The 17694-nt window shown below is 48.8% G+C and overlaps 1 protein-coding gene across 3 annotated transcripts; it reads left to right on the top strand.

Moving 5' to 3' along the window:
• The first annotated feature begins 2439 nt into the window (after positions 1-2439).
• On the top strand, positions 2440-6769 carry LOC310645685 (uncharacterized protein). Of its 3 annotated transcripts, none has more exons than XM_083371657.1 (3): positions 2440-2650; positions 4818-5074; positions 6237-6769. In XM_083371657.1, the coding sequence occupies exons 1-3, from the start codon at positions 2608-2610 to the stop codon at positions 6387-6389; spliced, it is 453 nt and encodes a 150-aa protein (XP_083227783.1). In that variant the 5' UTR covers positions 2440-2607; the 3' UTR covers positions 6390-6769. The 3 variants fall into 3 exon arrangements, with proteins under 3 accessions (XP_083227783.1, XP_083227785.1, XP_083227784.1); XM_083371659.1 differs by lacking the exon at positions 6237-6769 and adding an exon at positions 6011-6097; XM_083371658.1 differs by lacking the exon at positions 2440-2650 and adding an exon at positions 3558-3758.
• The last annotated feature ends 10925 nt before the right edge of the window (positions 6770-17694 follow it).

Genomic DNA, 17694 nt, shown 5'->3' with positions numbered 1-17694 from the left:
GTGGACTTCAAGGGCAGCCCCATGTAGAGAGCATTACAGTAGTCTAGACGAGAAGTCACGAGCGCATGAGTGACTGTACGCAAGGCATCCCGGTCTAGATAGGGTCGCAACTGGCACACCAGGCTAACCTGGGCAAAGGCCCCCCTAGTCACAGCTCCAATATGCTCTTCCAAAGAGAGCTGTGAATCTAGAAGGACCCCCATGTTGCGCGCCCTATCTACGGGGGGTAATAGCAGATTACTAATAGCAAAGATAAACATGAATCACTATATAAGTTGGAACAAATGTTTTGTATGGCTTAAAAGGTTTAATTCAGGAGACGAGTGATGAGCTCACTTAATTGATCTGTGTAATTTATTAGGCTTACAAGGTTGACAAGATATGACCAATGGTAGTTTTTTTAAAATGATAACGATATTCTGTGTATTGGAAAGTTTAGCTGGGAAGATATATTTTTGGTTAATAGGAGAGTAGATATAACTCTCGTCTGTTTTGTTTGTTTTTCGCAGTTTGTGTTATGTGATTATATGGTTTGTGTCTTTAAACCCCTTGTCCCTTTCCCTATGTACTATCCTGTTGTCATTCTTTCTGTAAATAAAGATTATTTTTTTGGGGGGGGAAAGGAATAGAAATCTTTAAAATCAAACACTGCCTGCGATCCATCTTGTCCTGCCCCCCCCAGTCCCTTGCGAAGAGGTTCCAGGGTGAATGCAGAGGAAGGGAATGGAGAGGCAGAAGCTCTGAAGAGCCAAACCCCAAGAAATCATTCATTAGATCAGCATCGCAGAGCTTGGAGGTTGTATGTATGTATAAACAAGTTAGAAGGAAACCTAGAGGTCTTCTAGTCCAAGCCCCTGCTCAGACAAACGGCTGTCCAGTCTCCTCTTTAAAACCTCCAGCGCTGGAGCACGTTCAGCTTCTGGTGGCAGGTAGTTCCACTGCTTACTTGTTCTCCCTCTCAGGAAATTCCTCCTCCCTCCCCGCTCAGTTTCCCTCCGTCGCTGCTTCCCCCGCCTTCGGGGGGCTTCGGGGAGGCCTCGGCTCCCTCCTCCTCGGGGGACCCCCCCAGATATGGGAAGGCTGCTCTCCCGCCTCCCCCGCCCTTCTGCCCATCTGCTCCCACCCCCGCGCGGGAGAAGGGCTGCCTGGGGGCCGCGGGGGGAGCCCCCTGGGGGAAGGAGGGAGGAAGCGCCCCCCCCCGCCCTGCCTAGGGGGAGACACAGCCCGGGAGGCCCGTCAGCTCCGCCGGCCTGGATGCTGGGAGGGGGGGGAGAAAATGGTACCCCAAAGAAAACCTTCGCTACTGCGCAGACGCCAAATGGAGGATGGATGGATGGATGGATGGAAGGACGAGGCTGATTGGCAGGAGGATTTCTGAGGGCGGTCCATTGAATGGAAAGAAGAGCTACCAGGCGCTCGGAGAAGCCACGCCTCCACTTCCGGGATCAAACATTACCGAGGCGCCGAATTGACTCGGCCGCAGAGGGGCTCCGACCCAGCGGGGGCGCAAGGGATGCCGGGAGTCGCAGTCCGAGCTCTTCTCTGGCGGAGGGAGGGGGGAGCCCGAGGCCTGGTCTGGCGGGACGTGCGCCGGAGGGAGGCCTGCCCGGAGAGTGTCACTGAGCGGCCGACGCTTCGGCGTTCCTCCGGGGAAGGGAGGAAGCCGTGGCCCGCCTCTCCCCCTTCGCCCCTGCAGGAGTTCGGGCGAGCCCGGCGGAGGAAGGCAGGAAGCCCCGCGGTGCAGCCCCGGGAGGAGACGGCGGGGAAGGCCCGGAAGGGAGGAGCCGAGGGGGACTCTGCGAAAGGAGGCCGCCTGGAGGGCGGAGCGGGCAGCAGGGAACGGGCCTGGAGGGCGGAGGGTCCTTCGGGAGACGCCACAGAATCCGGGAGGGGGGAAAGAAATATCAGTACCCGGAATGGGGAAAATCCTTCCAATCAAATGGAGTTCTTGAAAGGCATCTAAGAATCCACCATTTAAAGGCCTGGAATGTGGAAAGAGCTTCAGTCTGAGGGAAAACCTTTATGGGATGATGATCCACACGGAAAACCCGTATGAATACCTGGAGTGTGGAAAGAGCTTCAGTCTGAGGGAAAACCTTTATGGGATGATGATCCACACGGAAAACCCGTATGAATACCTGGAGTGTGGAAAGAGCTTCAGTCTGAGGGAAAACCTTTATGGGATGATGATCCACACGGAAAACCCGTATGAATACCTGGAGTGTGGAAAGAGCTTCAGTCTGAGGGAAAACCTTTATGGAATGATGATCCACACGGAAAACCCGTATGAATACCTGGAGTGTGGAAAGAGCTTCAGTCTGAGGGAAAACCTTTATGGGATGATGATCCACACGGAAAACCCGTATGAATACCTGGAGTGTGGAAAGAGCTTCAGTCTGAGGGAAAACCTTTATGGGATGATGATCCACACGGAAAACCCGTATGAATACCTGGAGTGTGGAAAGAGCTTCATTCATCTGGGAAAACTTGATGCACATCAAAGAATCCACACTGGGGAGAAACCATTTAAACCCCTGGAATGTGGAGAGACCTTTACTAAGAACTTGAAGGCTTGTGGACTCCAACTGCCAGAATTCCCCAGCTAAGATGGCGGCGCCTGGAATGGCTGCAGCTGTGCTGGCTCTTGAAGGTGAATAGTTTGGGGAAGGATATTAAGCGATAGAGGCCGCTTGATCAGGAAGGTTTTAATGGGTTTGAGCAACGTGGTGGGACTAAGCTAACATACCAACGACAATCTTTACTGGCATGGCGAGTTTCTAGCTGTTTCGCAACTGTTGGTGAGACCGTTAAAAGTCGTTGGCGCTGTTTGAATTTGTTCTGCCAGCAGCAAGATCTGACTGCTGGCCCAGCGACGGATTCCATTGCAAATCAGGGCTGTTTGCAAAGGAGGAGGAGAGGTCCCAGGGCTTATGGAGTGAAGAAACTGGACCAGAGGAAGAGAGAGAGGCTTTTGGAGGAGGTGGTGGCAACGTGCTCCAGGGGCGAAAAAAAGCAAGGCCTCTTTAAGGAAAAGGTGGAAGAGGCAGGATCAGAAAAAGGAAAGGAGGCGTGCAGGAATGCAAGCTCATTTGAGGGCTAATCCACATGGAGCCCCATTTCCATCTGTCCTCTTTGCCATCGTTCACTCCCTAGAGACTAAAATGGACCATCTGAAACTTGAGCTGGCCACGAACAAGGAGTCTGTATCGGAGGTCGTGGCCCTTTGAGAGCTGCACGCAACGAAATTTCATTTGATGTATGCCGATTGGTGTACATTCAAAGTGACAATAAAGTCATTAAAGTTGCCAAGCTTGCACACCCCTTCTCTACACAAGGAAATGATGATGGCCAAATCAAGGCTACATTTCCCCAGAAATCGGCTTGAGAATGGCAGCCGCCTTGGGCATCGCAGAGAGCCACCCTAGACAAGCCCAACACCACCCTGAGCATCGCGGCCTTCTCAGAAGACCAGGCCTGCGAAAAAAGCTGTTTCCTCAGAGAATACGCAATTTAGCTCCGAACTGAGCCGGGCACAGGCTGCTTCCCTTGAGGCAGATTGCACCTGCTTGAGGCTGGGTTGCACAACAGACCCACAATTGGAGAACACAAGTCCTTTCTCCGCTGTGGTGACGGCCGAGATCTGTGATCCGTGGAAGACCCTCTCGGCAAAAGACATTGGGTTGGTTTCCACCCCCTGGCAACACTTGAAAAGGGGCACCTGCACATTTTTTGAAGACAAATGCCAAGAGGACACAGAGGTGAATGGGTTGTGTGCTCAGTGACAAAAGAGGGGTGGGAGAAATATTTCAAAAGTTTTTATTTCAGTATTTCTATAGCAAATATTACAAACAAACATATTAAATATTCCCAACTTCTGGAGGCAGGTGGTTCCATTGGTTAATTGTTCTCACTGTCAAGAAATTTCTCCTTAGTTCTAGGTTGCTTCTCTACTTGATTAGTATCCACCCATTGTTTCTTGTCCTGCCTTCAGTATTTCTAAAACAAATATTACAAACAAACATACCAAATTAGGGGTCAGGAGTCTGAAACAGAAGAGGAGGGCCAACCTATTCTCTAAAGCACATCAAGGCAGGACAAGTAGCAGGAGAGAAGCAACCTAGAACTAAGGAGAAATTTACTGACAGTGAGAACAATTAACCAGTGGAACCACCTGCCTCCAGAAGTTGGGAATGCTCCAACACTGGAGGTTTTAAAGAGCAGACTGGACAGCCACTTGTCTGAAATGGTATAGGGCGGTGTTGGTGAACCTTTGTGAGACTGAGTGCCCAGAACCCGCCCCTGCCCCACCCCACCTCTTGCCCGCAGAGCCACCCACCGCCTCCATGGCCTGCCACAGCAGATTGCCCACATGGCCCAGCAGAATCATAGTGGACACGCCCTCTGTCCGTGGCCCGCAGCATCATCTGCATGCGATGAGGCGGGAGGCGTAGTCTTGTCCCTGCTGCCTGGCTGCCATGTCCTTGGTTGCATTTCTCTGCACAGGCAGCCCCTGGGGTGGCTCTCCTCCGGGGGGCTGCTGGTGAGGGGCCACAGGAGTGTCAAGTCTGGGGCGACGGCGTGCGTGCCCACAGATAGGGCTCTGAGTGCAGCCTCTGGCATGTGTGCCATAGGAAAGGGTAGTAATCTGTAGCCCTGTTAGGTTCTTAGTCACATCTTGGATTTTAGCTCAAGGGTGACAACATACCTCCCTGGATTGTATGTCCGGTCTGCAGAGGGATTATTCTGTTCCTTTGAGGATACAATCTCCTGTTATTGCGTTTCCTTCTATGTGTGACATCCATTTGTCTTCCTCCAAGGGTTTATCAGTATGGTCAAATCCTCCGGGTCCGCCTACACCACCATCTGCCACCTCTGCCCAACGTCCAGCCACCTCTCCGTCCTCTGCTCTGCTGCCACCACCTCTGCGCTGCCCCTGGCCGCCTTACAGGTCCACTTCTCTGCACTGCCACCAGCTGCCTCCTCTCCACCGCTGAAGCTGCCGGCACAACATGTCGCCATACTGGTCTCTGCTTCATTGGGCCGGGCTTGGTCGCTGGGCCGCCGGGCTTTTCAGGTAGCCTCACTTGGCCTGGAATTCCTCCAATGTCTGTCGGATGGGGGAGGGGTGTTCCTCTGGTTGCTCTTCCATGGGCCTCTGACCTCTTGGGTAGTCCTCTCGGGTGCAGCTGGGCCTCCGTCAGCCGGGATGGTTTCATGCACAGCATCCCTTCGAACAATGAATTCCTCTTGCAGACACAAGAGTCAGATGGCCAACCGTTAAAACGTGCAATCTTGGCGGTTCTTTGCTTCCCACAGTCTCCCTCCTGGTCTGCTATTCAGCTGCCAGTTCGCTGCTCTTTCTTCTTCCTTCCCAGCGTTGAGCTGCTTAACTGAGCTCCTGAGCTGGCCCCCTCCTTCTCTGCTGCCGGCTGCCTCAGACTCCACGTGCAGCCATTCCTTCGCTGCGCTCTGGCTTGCTGGCCTTTTCCTCCTGGCCCCAATTCCCCCTTTTCCTTTATCCTTTCTCTCTTCCCTATCTAGCTTTCTGCTTCTCTTTCCTCCCTTCCCCCTTCTTCTCTCCTAGTACCTTCCCACTGAGTTTGGTTCCTTCTCTCCCCATTGATCTGATTCTGCTTCCAAGGCTACCGCCATCTTGGCTAACATCATTAACGGATGGCGTGAGAAACACAGGGACTTTTCTTGAGTCCGAGTGGAAGTCCTTTAAATCCCCCTGTAGTAATAATAATGATGATAATAATAATAATAAACTTGGAAAGGACCTTGGAGGTCATGTAGTCCTACCCCTGGTCAGGCAGGAAACCCTATCCCATTTCAGACAAGTGGCTGTCCAGTCTCCTCTTAGAAAGCTCCAGTGTTGGAGCAGCCACAAGCTCGGGAGGCAGGTTGCTCCATCAATTAATTGTTCTCATGGTCAGTAAATTCCTCCTCCGTTCCAGGTTGCTTCTCTCCTTGATCGGCTTCCATCCGCTGCTTCTTGTCCTGCCTGCAGGTGCTTTGGAGGATGGTGGAGGAAGGTGGTGGGGAGGAAGTTACAGATCTTCGATTATGAAATCACCTGCGCTGGGGGTAAAAAAAGTGAGACAAATGAAGGACAGAAGGAGGGGAAGCCTATCCATATAAACACAATGACCCGTCTTAAGTATCTTCATTAATTAATTTACCAGAAATAAAGCTACCTTCATTAATGGGGACTTTGTCTTTTTCTCCCATCTCAGGTTGGGTATCTGGACCTGAGGGACCTGGAAGAGAGAGAGAGACAGAAGAGAGATCTCCAGCTTGTTGTGGCCAAAGGGTCTTGCAGAGTCACCCCCCACCTTCCCTTTGGCCCATCGAGACGAGGATTAGCGCCTGGTCCAGGGATCCCCTAATCCAGCACCCAGGAAGAAGAGGTTTTCCTGCCCTTTTTTAGCGAGGGGGATTATATGAGGGGGGGTCCACATTTTGGCCTTTCCAGGTGGCTACTTATTTTTCCGTCCTTGTGAAGAGGGTCTCCTGCCTCCTCCGCCTCCTCTACCTTGTGGTGACCTCTGGGAAAGGGAGAGGCAGCTGTTCAGCAAACCTTTAGGTCTTCCCCAGATGAATCAGAGCCTCCTCTGCACCACTCTTCCCTCGAAACCCCACCCCATCTATCCGGAAGCTCCTTCCGGTTGACGAAGCTGGTGGATCCTCCTGGCCGGGGAGAGATTCTCACCCAGGCCTGGGGCAACTCCTGCTCTCTCTACGGGGGCCATTCGGAAATCCAGCTCCCTTTGGGCGTCTATGAGAGACGCTCCCAGATACCCCAGCAGGAGCTGCAGAGGGAGGGGTGCTGAGTGGGCCGGGAGGAGCCCGGCCCAAAGTGTCCACTCACCACACGGCTCCCTTTTCACCATCTCCACATTAATGATATACATCACTCTCCTTGCAGAGTTAGGGGTTAGGGTTAGGGTTAGGTTTCGGGGTAGGGTTCTTTGCATTTTGTTTCCTTGCAAAGCAAGGAAAGAAGCAAGAAAAAAAAGCCCTAGAAGAGAGGAAAAAAGGAAGGTAAGGAAAGGGATCCGCTAAAGCCTCCTTCCCACCATCCCTTTCACTCCAGAAACCAGCCCCTCCTCCCTTTTAGCCTTCCTTAAACCTGCTGGAAAGGGCTCAAAGGAGGCTTTTATCCCCCCAAAATAAAGATAAAACAGGAACTCATTTGCCTCCTGCCTTCAGGCGCTTTGGAGGATGGTGGAGAAGGTGGTGGGGAGGAAGCTAGAGGTCTTCTAGAAAGGTCTCCTTCATTGGGGGGGGGGGAAAGTGAGAGGATTGACGAAAAGAATGAAGGAGGGGAAGCCTATGCCTCTCACTGCGTTGTTGTTTTTTAGTTTTGCCAGCGTTGGAGAAGGTGGTGGGGAAGAAGCTGTAGATCCTCAATGATCAAGTCTCCTGCATTGGGGGGGGGGAAAGTGGGACAAATGAAGGAAAGGAGGAAGGGAACCCTTCCTATCAACCGAATGACCCGCCATTAGTATCTTCATTGATTACTTTATCAGTGAGAAATTTACCTTCATTGATATGGACTTCCTCTTCCTCCCTCTCCAAATTTAAAATCTGGGGCTCGGGCTGCTGGAAGAGAGAGACAGAGGAGAGATCTCCAGCTTGCTGTGGCCAAAGGGTCTTGCAGAGTCACCCCCCGCCTTCCCTTTGGCCCCTGGAGACGAGGATTAGCGCCTGGTCCAGGGATCCCCTAATCCACCACCCAGTGGATCGAAGGGTTTTCCTGCCCTTTTTCCCCAGGAGGGGGATTATATGATGGGGGGAGGTCCACAGTTTGGCCTTTCCAGGTGGCTACTTACGTTTTCAGTCCTGGTGAAGAGGGGCTGCCTCCTCCTCACCCTCCTCTTCCTTATAGGGAACCCTGGGAAAGGGAGACGCAGGTGCTGAGCAAACTTTTAGGTCTCCCCCAGATGAAGACCCCCCAAATTCAGAGCCTCCTCTGCACCCCACTCCCTTTTGAGACCCCACCCCATCTATCCAGAAGCTCCTTCTGGTTCACGGAGCTGGTGGATTCCTTTGACCCGGGGAGAGATTCTCACCCAGGCCTGGGGCAACTCCTGCTCTCTCTCAGAAAACAGGATAAAAAAGCCCTAGATGAGAGAAAAAAAGGAAGGTAAGGAAAGGGATCCGCTAAAGCCTGCTTCCCACCATCCCTTTCACTCCAGAAACCAGCCCCTTTTAGCCTTCCTTAAACCTGCTGGAAAGGGCTCAACCGAGCCTCTTAGACCCCCAAAAGAAATAAAGATATGTTCCCCTTTCCTAGCAGGATCCTCCCAAAGATCCGTTTTCCACCAGGCATCTGGACTTTCCTTTTTTCCCTTGAAGAGGTTTGGCCTCCCACCCCAGAACAAAAAGATTTCTACTCCTGCAGACAGCTCTTCCCTTCCGTTCATGGCTGCCCGGCCCCTCCTCTGCAGAGTGTCCCAATCCTGTGAGAAATTGGCCAGAGAATGGGCAACCTTCACCAGAGCCCAGCAGCCCTACTTTCATTCCGGGAGCCATTTTGAGGCGGATGAGCATCAGTTGAACCGTCCGGATGACATTACGAAGCCAGGAGATGACAGGCCTCCCTCACAAATCCCTCTCCCCACCTTTTCTACACAAACCGGTGCCAGCCCAAAGACTTTGGGAATGGACCCACGTATCACCAAATCTGCCCATTTCTCATGTTTTGGCACAGAAGGCACGGCTCTTTGGTTGTAGACTGCCTCTTCATATGGAAGCTCCTCTAAGCTAATTGATTGAACAAGACCCAGTGATGCAGCTTGTGGTCAGCCTCCATTTTGATTCCCTCTGTGTTGCCATTCTGGTTTGCCTAATTACTGTGGTGTTTGCTTAGCGACTACAGTGTTCGCTTAATAACTGCCACAAGTGACATGAAAAACATATGGCGCTTGTTTTTGTTGATGCGCAGAAAGCATTCAACAACGTTGAATGGGATTTCATGTTGAAACAGTTAAAACATGCTATTTGGCAAAAAGTTTATAAATATGTTCAAAGCAATTTATTCGAAACAGGAAGCAAAAGTAGTAATAAACGGAGAAACCACCAAAAGGCACAAGACAAGGTTGTCCATTATCACATTAGTATTTGTCCTCTCTCTAGAAGTCTTGACTAGAGTAATTTGAATGTAAATATGAAGTAATTGTTTGTTTTATCACCTAAATTAGCAATATTTAATGTGGAGGTGGTTCTCAGAAAAAAAAGATCTGTACAACTGCTGTATATACTCAACCACCTTTCACAAGAATGACTGTATATATTGAACGTTAAGACGCCGTTGCAGTTTTTAAAAAAACCTTCCCCCCAAAGTTGTTTACTAGATGAATGGAAGCTTATTGTTTAAAAATAAATATTTTTTTCTGAAAAGTGACCCATTTTAGTCCCTCAAGTCTTCTTTGGACTAATATAGCCCGAAATTAAGCATTGTGACTGATTTTTCAGCAAGAGTCCTTCAAGGCTATAAGCACAGTGACTCTTGTTTAGCAGGAAAAAAACCCCACATAATTGCAGCCATTCCTGCCATGTATGTAGATTTTAGATGTCTGAAGTCTTCTTAGCTTCAACCTTCCTGAATGGTTTACGGCTGCATTTCTATAGAGTTGGTTTCTGCTTGGGGAAGGGAGACTTGGGGCTATTAAGAAAAACTGGGCATGCTTTTCTGCCTCTTTAACTTCTTTTTTTGGACATGTATTTTCCTGCCCTTTTAATATTTCCTTCTCTGGGGAGCTGAATTCCCACAACAGTATTGAAAAAGAATTATAAAACATTGGATAAAGCTTATCAAAAGAAAAGGAATATTTTCCAATAGACACAAGCTGATTCCTCCGTTTCCTTAAGTCTCTTGTTAAAGAACCTGTTTGCCACTCAGCCGTAAGAAAGAAAAAAAACAGTCGAAGGGATAAAACTAGAAAGATGGCAGGTCTGTTGCCTAAGAATGTTATGTAGCATATAAATATTTTTTTCCTTTTGTAAGAAAAGAAACTCTTCCTGAGCATCTTCTAAAAATCCCTCAAGTCTTCTTTGGACTAATATAGCCCGAAATTAAGTATTGTGACTGATTATTCAGCAAGAGTCCTTCAAGACTATAAGCACAGTGTCTGTTGTTTAGCAGGAAAAAAAACCCCACATAATTGCAGCCATTCCTGCCATGGCCCCAGGACGCCACAGCTTCTAGAAACCGTGAATTTGGTGTGATCAGTTTAGTGACTTTCAGATTAATATACTATTGGTAAGCTTCTTTTCCAAGGATTTTTGTTGCTATGTTAATGTGGCTACGATATTATTGATCTCAAAGCCAATAAATAGATCTCTTCTCAGTATAAATCTGGATGACAAGGGGAAGAAAAGGGTCTGCCTCCTCCTCACACTCCTCTTACTTGTAAAAAAGAGACACAGGTGCTCAGCAAACTTTTAGGTCTCCCCCAGATGAAGAAAACCCTCCCAAATCTTTGCAGCCCCCTTCCCCTTGAGACCCCATCCCATCTATCCAGAAGCTTCTTCTGGATCACGGAGCTGGTGGATCCTCCTGGCCAGGGGAGAGATTCTCACCCAGGCCTGGAGCAACTCCTGCTCTCTCTACGGGGGCCATTCGGAAATCCAGCTCCCTTTGGGCGTCCATGATAGACGCTCCCAGATAGTCATGCAGGAGCTGCAGAGGGAGGGGTGCTGAGTGGGCCGGGAGGAGCCCGGCCCAAAATGTCCACTCACCACATGGCTCCCACTTGACCATCTCCACATGAACAATATAGGTCACTCTCCTTGCAGAGTTAGGGGTAGGGGTTAGGGTTAGGGTTAGGTTTCGGGGTAGGGTTCTTTGCATTTTGTTTCCTTGCAACGCAAGGAAAGAAGCAAGAAAAAAAAAGCCCTAGAAGAGAGGAAAAAAGGAAGGTAAGGAAAGGGATCCGCTAAAGCCTCCTTCCCACCATCCCTTTCACTCCAGAAACCAGCCCCTCCTCCCTTTTAGCCTTCCTTAAACCTGCTGGAAAGGGCTCAAAGGAGGCTTTTATCCCCCCAAAATAAAGATAAAACAGGAACTCATTTGCCTCCTGCCTTCAGGCGCTTTGGAGGATGGTGGAGAAGGTGGTGGGGAGGAAGCTAGAGGTCTTCTAGAAAGGTCTCCTTCATTGGGGGGGGGGAAAAAGTGAGAGGATTGACGAAAAGAATGAAGGAGGGGAAGCCTATGCCTCTCACTGCGTTGTTGTTTTTTAGTTTTGCCAGCGTTGGAGAAGGTGGTGGGGAAGAAGCTGTAGATCCTCAATGATCAAGTCTCCTGCATTGGGGGGGGGGAAAGTGGGACAAATGAAGGAAAGGAGGAAGGGAACCCTTCCTATCAACCGAATGACCCACCATTAGTATCTTCATTGATTCCTTAACAGTGAGAAATTTACCTTCATTTATATGGACTTCCTCTTCCTCCCTCTCCAAATTTAAAATCTGGGCCTCGGGTTGCTGGAACAGAGAGACAGAGGAGAGATCTCCAGCTTGCTGTGGCCAAAGGGTCTTGCAGAGTCACCCCCCGCCTTCCCTTTGGCCCCTGGAGACGAGGATTAGCGCCTGGTCCAGGGATCCCCTAATCCACCACCCAGTGGATCGAAGGGTTTTCCTGCCCTTTTTCCCCAGGAGGGGGATTATATGATGAGGGGTGGTCCACAGTTTGGCCTTTCCAGGTGGCTACTTAATTTTTCAGTCCTGATGAAGAGGGGCTACCTCCTCCTCACCCTCCTCTTCCTTATAGGGAACCCTGGGAAAGGGAGACGCAGGTGCTGAGCAAACTTTTAGCCCTCCCCCAGATGAAGAAACCCCCCCCCCAAATCAGAGCCTCCTCTGCACCCCACTCCCTTTTGAGACCCCACCCCATCTATCCAGAAGCTCCTTCTGGTTCACGGAGCTGGTGGATTCCTTTGACCGGGGGAGAGATTCTCACCCAGGCCTGGGGCAACTCCTGCTCTCTCTCAGAAATCCAGCTCCCTTTGGGCGTCCATGAGAGACGCTCCCAGATAGTCATGCAGGAGCTGCAGCGAGGGGTGTGAGTGGGCCCAGAGGAGCCTGACCCAAAGTGTCCACTCACCACACGGCTCCCGCTTGACCTTCTCCAGGTCTATTATTATGGTCACTCTCCTGCTTGCAGGCGTGGGGGAGACTTTTGCCTTTTCCTTGTAAAAAAGGGAAAACAGGATAAAAAAGCCCTAGATGAGAGAAAAAAAGGAAGGTAAGGAAAGGGATCCGCTAAAGCCTGCTTCCCACCATCCCTTTCACTCCAGAAACCAGCCCCTTTTAGCCTTCCTTAAACCTGCTGGAAAGGGCTCAACCGAGCCTCTTAGACCCCCAAAAGAAATAAAGATATGTTCCCCTTTCCTAGCAGGATCCTCCCAAAGATCCGTTTTCCACCAGGCATCTGGACTTTCCTTTTTTCCCTTGAAGAGGTTTGGCCTCCCACCCCAGAACAAAAAGATTTCTACTCCTGCAGACAGCTCTTCCCTTCCGTTCATGGCTGCCCGGCCCCTCCTCTGCAGAGTGTCCCAATCCTGTGAGAAATTGGCCAGAGAATGGGCAACCTTCACCAGAGCCCAGCAGCCCTACTTTCATTCCGGGAGCCATTTTGAGGCGGATGAGCATCAGTTGAACCGTCCGGATGACATTACGAAGCCACGAGATGACAGGCCTCCCTCACAAATCCCTCTCCCCACCTTTTCTACACAAACCGGTGCCAGCCCAAAGACTTTGGGAATGGACCCACGTATCACCAAATCTGCCCATTTCTCATGTTTTGGCACAGAAGGCACGGCTCTTTGGTTGTAGACTGCCTCTTCATATGGAAGCTCCTCTAAGCTAATTGATTGAACAAGACCCAGTGATGCAGCTTGTGGTCAGCCTCCATTTTGATTCCCTCTGTGTTGCCATTCTGGTTTGCCTAATTACTGTGGTGTTTGCTTAGCGACTACAGTGTTCGCTTAATAACTGCCACAAGTGACATGAAAAACATATGGCGCTTGTTTTTGTTGATGCGCAGAAAGCATTCAACAACGTTGAATGGGATTTCATGTTGAAACAGTTAAAACATGCTATTTGGCAAAAAGTTTATAAATATGTTCAAAGCAATTTATTCGAAACAGGAAGCAAAAGTAGTAATAAACGGAGAAACCACCAAAAGGCACAAGACAAGGTTGTCCATTATCACATTAGTATTTGTCCTCTCTCTAGAAGTCTTGACTAGAGTAATTTGAATGTAAATATGAAGTAATTGTTTGTTTTATCACCTAAATTAGCAATATTTAATGTGGAGGTGGTTCTCAGAAAAAAAAGATCTGTACAACTGCTGTATATACTCAACCACCTTTCACAAGAATGACTGTATATATTGAACGTTAAGACGCCGTTGCAGTTTTTAAAAAAACCTTCCCCCCAAAGTTGTTTACTAGATGAATGGAAGCTTATTGTTTAAAAATAAATATTTTTTTCTGAAAAGTGACCCATTTTAGTCCCTCAAGTCTTCTTTGGACTAATATAGCCCGAAATTAAGCATTGTGACTGATTTTTCAGCAAGAGTCCTTCAAGGCTATAAGCACAGTGACTCTTGTTTAGCAGGAAAAAACCCCCACATAATTGCAGCCATTCCTGCCATGTATGTAGATTTTAGATGTCTGAAGTCTTCTTAGCTTCAACCTTCCTGAATGGTTTACGGCTGCATTTCTATAGAGTTGGTTTCTGCTTGGGGAAGGGAGACTTGGGGCTATTAAGAAAAACTGGGCATGCTTTTCTGCCTCTTTAACTTCTTTTTTTGGACATGTATTTTCCTGCCCTTTTAATATTTCCTTCTCTGGGGAGCTGAATTCCCACAACAGTATTGAAAAAGAATTATAAAACATTGGATAAAGCTTATCAAAAGAAAAGGAATATTTTCCAATAGACACAAGCTGATTCCTCCGTTTCCTTAAGTCTCTTGTTAAAGAACCTGTTTGCCACTCAGCCGTAAGAAAGAAAAAAAACAGTCGAAGGGATAAAACTAGAAAGATGGCAGGTCTGTTGCCTAAGAATGTTATGTAGCATATAAATATTTTTTTCCTTTTGTAAGAAAAGAAACTCTTCCTGAGCATCTTCTAAAAATCCCTCAAGTCTTCTTTGGACTAATATAGCCCGAAATTAAGTATTGTGACTGATTATTCAGCAAGAGTCCTTCAAGACTATAAGCACAGTGTCTGTTGTTTAGCAGGAAAAAAAACCCCACATAATTGCAGCCATTCCTGCCATGGCCCCAGGACGCCACAGCTTCTAGAAACCGTGAATTTGGTGTGATCAGTTTAGTGACTTTCAGATTAATATACTATTGGTAAGCTTCTTTTCCAAGGATTTTTGTTGCTATGTTAATGTGGCTACGATATTATTGATCTCAAAGCCAATAAATAGATCTCTTCTCAGTATAAATCTGGATGACAAGGGGAAGAAAAGGGTCTGCCTCCTCCTCACACTCCTCTTACTTGTAAAAAAGAGACACAGGTGCTCAGCAAACTTTTAGGTCTCCCCCAGATGAAGAAAACCCTCCCAAATCTTTGCAGCCCCCTTCCCCTTGAGACCCCATCCCATCTATCCAGAAGCTTCTTCTGGATCACGGAGCTGGTGGATCCTCCTGGCCAGGGGAGAGATTCTCACCCAGGCCTGGAGCAACTCCTGCTCTCTCTACGGGGGCCATTCGGAAATCCAGCTCCCTTTGGGCGTCCATGATAGACGCTCCCAGATAGTCATGCAGGAGCTGCAGAGGGAGGGGTGCTGAGTGGGCCGGGAGGAGCCCGGCCCAAAATGTCCACTCACCACATGGCTCCCACTTGACCATCTCCACATGAACAATATAGGTCACTCTCCTTGCAGAGTTAGGGGTAGGGGTTAGGGTTAGGGTTAGGTTTCGGGGTAGGGTTCTTTGCATTTTGTTTCCTTGCAACGCAAGGAAAGAAGCAAGAAAAAAAAGCCCTAGAAGAGAGGAAAAAAGGAAGGTAAGGAAAGGGATCCGCTAAAGCCTCCTTCCCACCATCCCTTTCACTCCAGAAACCAGCCCCTCCTCCCTTTTAGCCTTCCTTAAACCTGCTGGAAAGGGCTCAAAGGAGGCTTTTATCCCCCCAAAATAAAGATAAAACAGGAACTCATTTGCCTCCTGCCTTCAGGCGCTTTGGAGGATGGTGGAGAAGGTGGTGGGGAGGAAGCTAGAGGTCTTCTAGAAAGGTCTCCTTCATTGGGGGGGGGGGGAAAAGTGAGAGGATTGACGAAAAGAATGAAGGAGGGGAAGCCTATGCCTCTCACTGCGTTGTTGTTTTTTAGTTTTGCCAGCGTTGGAGAAGGTGGTGGGGAAGAAGCTGTAGATCCTCAATGATCAAGTCTCCTGCATTGGGGGGGGGAAAGTGGGACAAATGAAGGAAAGGAGGAAGGGAACCCTTCCTATCAACCGAATGACCCACCATTAGTATCTTCATTGATTCCTTAACAGTGAGAAATTTACCTTCATTTATATGGACTTCCTCTTCCTCCCTCTCCAAATTTAAAATCTGGGCCTCGGGTTGCTGGAACAGAGAGACAGAGGAGAGATCTCCAGCTTGCTGTGGCCAAAGGGTCTTGCAGAGTCACCCCCCGCCTTCCCTTTGGCCCCTGGAGACGAGGATTAGCGCCTGGTCCAGGGATCCCCTAATCCACCACCCAGTGGATCGAAGGGTTTTCCTGCCCTTTTTCCCCAGGAGGGGGATTATATGATGAGGGGTGGTCCACAGTTTGGCCTTTCCAGGTGGCTACTTAATTTTTCAGTCCTGATGAAGAGGGGCTACCTCCTCCTCACCCTCCTCTTCCTTAGGGAACCCTGGGAAAGGGAGACGCAGGTGCTGAGCAAACTTTTAGCCCTCCCCCAGATGAAGAAAACCCCCCCAAATCAGAGCCTCCTCTGCACCCCACTCCCTTTTGAGACCCCACCCCATCTATCCAGAAGCTCCTTCTGGTTCACGGAGCTGGTGGATTCCTTTGACCGGGGGAGAGATTCTCACCCAGGCCTGGGGCAACTCCTGCTCTCTCTCAGAAATCCAGCTCCCTTTGGGCGTCCATGAGAGACGCTCCCAGATAGTCATGCAGGAGCTGCAGCGAGGGGTGTGAGTGGGCCCAGAGGAGCCTGACCCAAAGTGTCCACTCACCACACGGCTCCCGCTTGACCTTCTCCAGGTCTATTATTATGGTCACTCTCCTGCTTGCAGGCGTGGGGGAGACTTTTGCCTTTTCCTTGTAAAAAAGGGAAAACAGGATAAAAAAGCCCTAGATGAGAGAAAAAAAGGAAGGTAAGGAAAGGGATCCGCTAAAGCCTGCTTCCCACCATCCCTTTCACTCCAGAAACCAGCCCCTTTTAGCCTTCCTTAAACCTGCTGGAAAGGGCTCAACCGAGCCTCTTAGACCCCCAAAAGAAATAAAGATATGTTCCCCTTTCCTAGCAGGATCCTCCCAAAGATCCGTTTTCCACCAGGCATCTGGACTTTCCTTTTTTCCCTTGAAGAGGTTTGGCCTCCCACCCCAGAACAAAAAGATTTCTACTCCTGCAGACAGCTCTTCCCTTCCGTTCATGGCTGCCCGGCCCCTCCTCTGCAGAGTGTCCCAATCCTGTGAGAAATTGGCCAGAGAATGGGCAACCTTCACCAGAGCCCAGCAGCCCTACTTTCATTCCGGGAGCCATTTTGAGGCGGATGAGCATCAGTTGAACCGTCCGGATGACATTACGAAGCCACGAGATGACAGGCCTCCCTCACAAATCCCTCTCCCCACCTTTTCTACACAAACCGGTGCCAGCCCAAAGACTTTGGGAATGGACCCACGTATCACCAAATCTGCCCATTTCTCATGTTTTGGCACAGAAGGCACGGCTCTTTGGTTGTAGACTGCCTCTTCATATGGAAGCTCCTCTAAGCTAATTGATTGAACAAGACCCAGTGATGCAGCTTGTGGTCAGCCTCCATTTTGATTCCCTCTGTGTTGCCATTCTGGTTTGCCTAATTACTGTGGTGTTTGCTTAGCGACTACAGTGTTCGCTTAATAACTGCCACAAGTGACATGAAAAACATATGGCGCTTGTTTTTGTTGATGCGCAGAAAGCATTCAACAACGTTGAATGGGATTTCATGTTGAAACAGTTAAAACATGCTATTTGGCAAAAAGTTTATAAATATGTTCAAAGCAATTTATTCGAAACAGGAAGCAAAAGTAGTAATAAACGGAGAAACCACCAAAAGGCACAAGACAAGGTTGTCCATTATCACATTAGTATTTGTCCTCTCTCTAGAAGTCTTGACTAGAGTAATTTGAATGTAAATATGAAGTAATTGTTTGTTTTATCACCTAAATTAGCAATATTTAATGTGGAGGTGGTTCTCAGAAAAAAAAGATCTGTACAACTGCTGTATATACTCAACCACCTTTCACAAGAATGACTGTATATATTGAACGTTAAGACGCCGTTGCAGTTTTTAAAAAAACCTTCCCCCCAAAGTTGTTTACTAGATGAATGGAAGCTTATTGTTTAAAAATAAATATTTTTTTCTGAAAAGTGACCCATTTTAGTCCCTCAAGTCTTCTTTGGACTAATATAGCCCGAAATTAAGCATTGTGACTGATTTTTCAGCAAGAGTCCTTCAAGGCTATAAG

This window comes from Vipera ursinii (genome assembly GCF_947247035.1).
Source record: "Vipera ursinii genome assembly, chromosome: 11".
Lineage (NCBI taxonomy): Eukaryota > Metazoa > Chordata > Lepidosauria > Squamata > Viperidae > Vipera > Vipera ursinii.
The sequence above is the reverse complement of the archived record's forward strand: the minus strand, read 5'-3'. Positions and strand labels throughout refer to the sequence as shown.

Coding starts and splice junctions, on each gene's coding strand:
- LOC310645685 (XM_083371657.1), top strand. CDS start 2,608: ATGGCGGCGCCTGGAATGGCTGCAGCTGTGCTGGCTCTTGAAG. Junction 2,651..4,817: donor AGCTGTGCTGGCTCTTGAAG/GTGAATAGTTTG, acceptor TCTTCCTCCAAG/GGTTTATCAGTATGGTCAAA. Junction 5,075..6,236: donor TGGGCCGCCGGGCTTTTCAG/GTAGCCTCACTT, acceptor CTCCCATCTCAG/GTTGGGTATCTGGACCTGAG.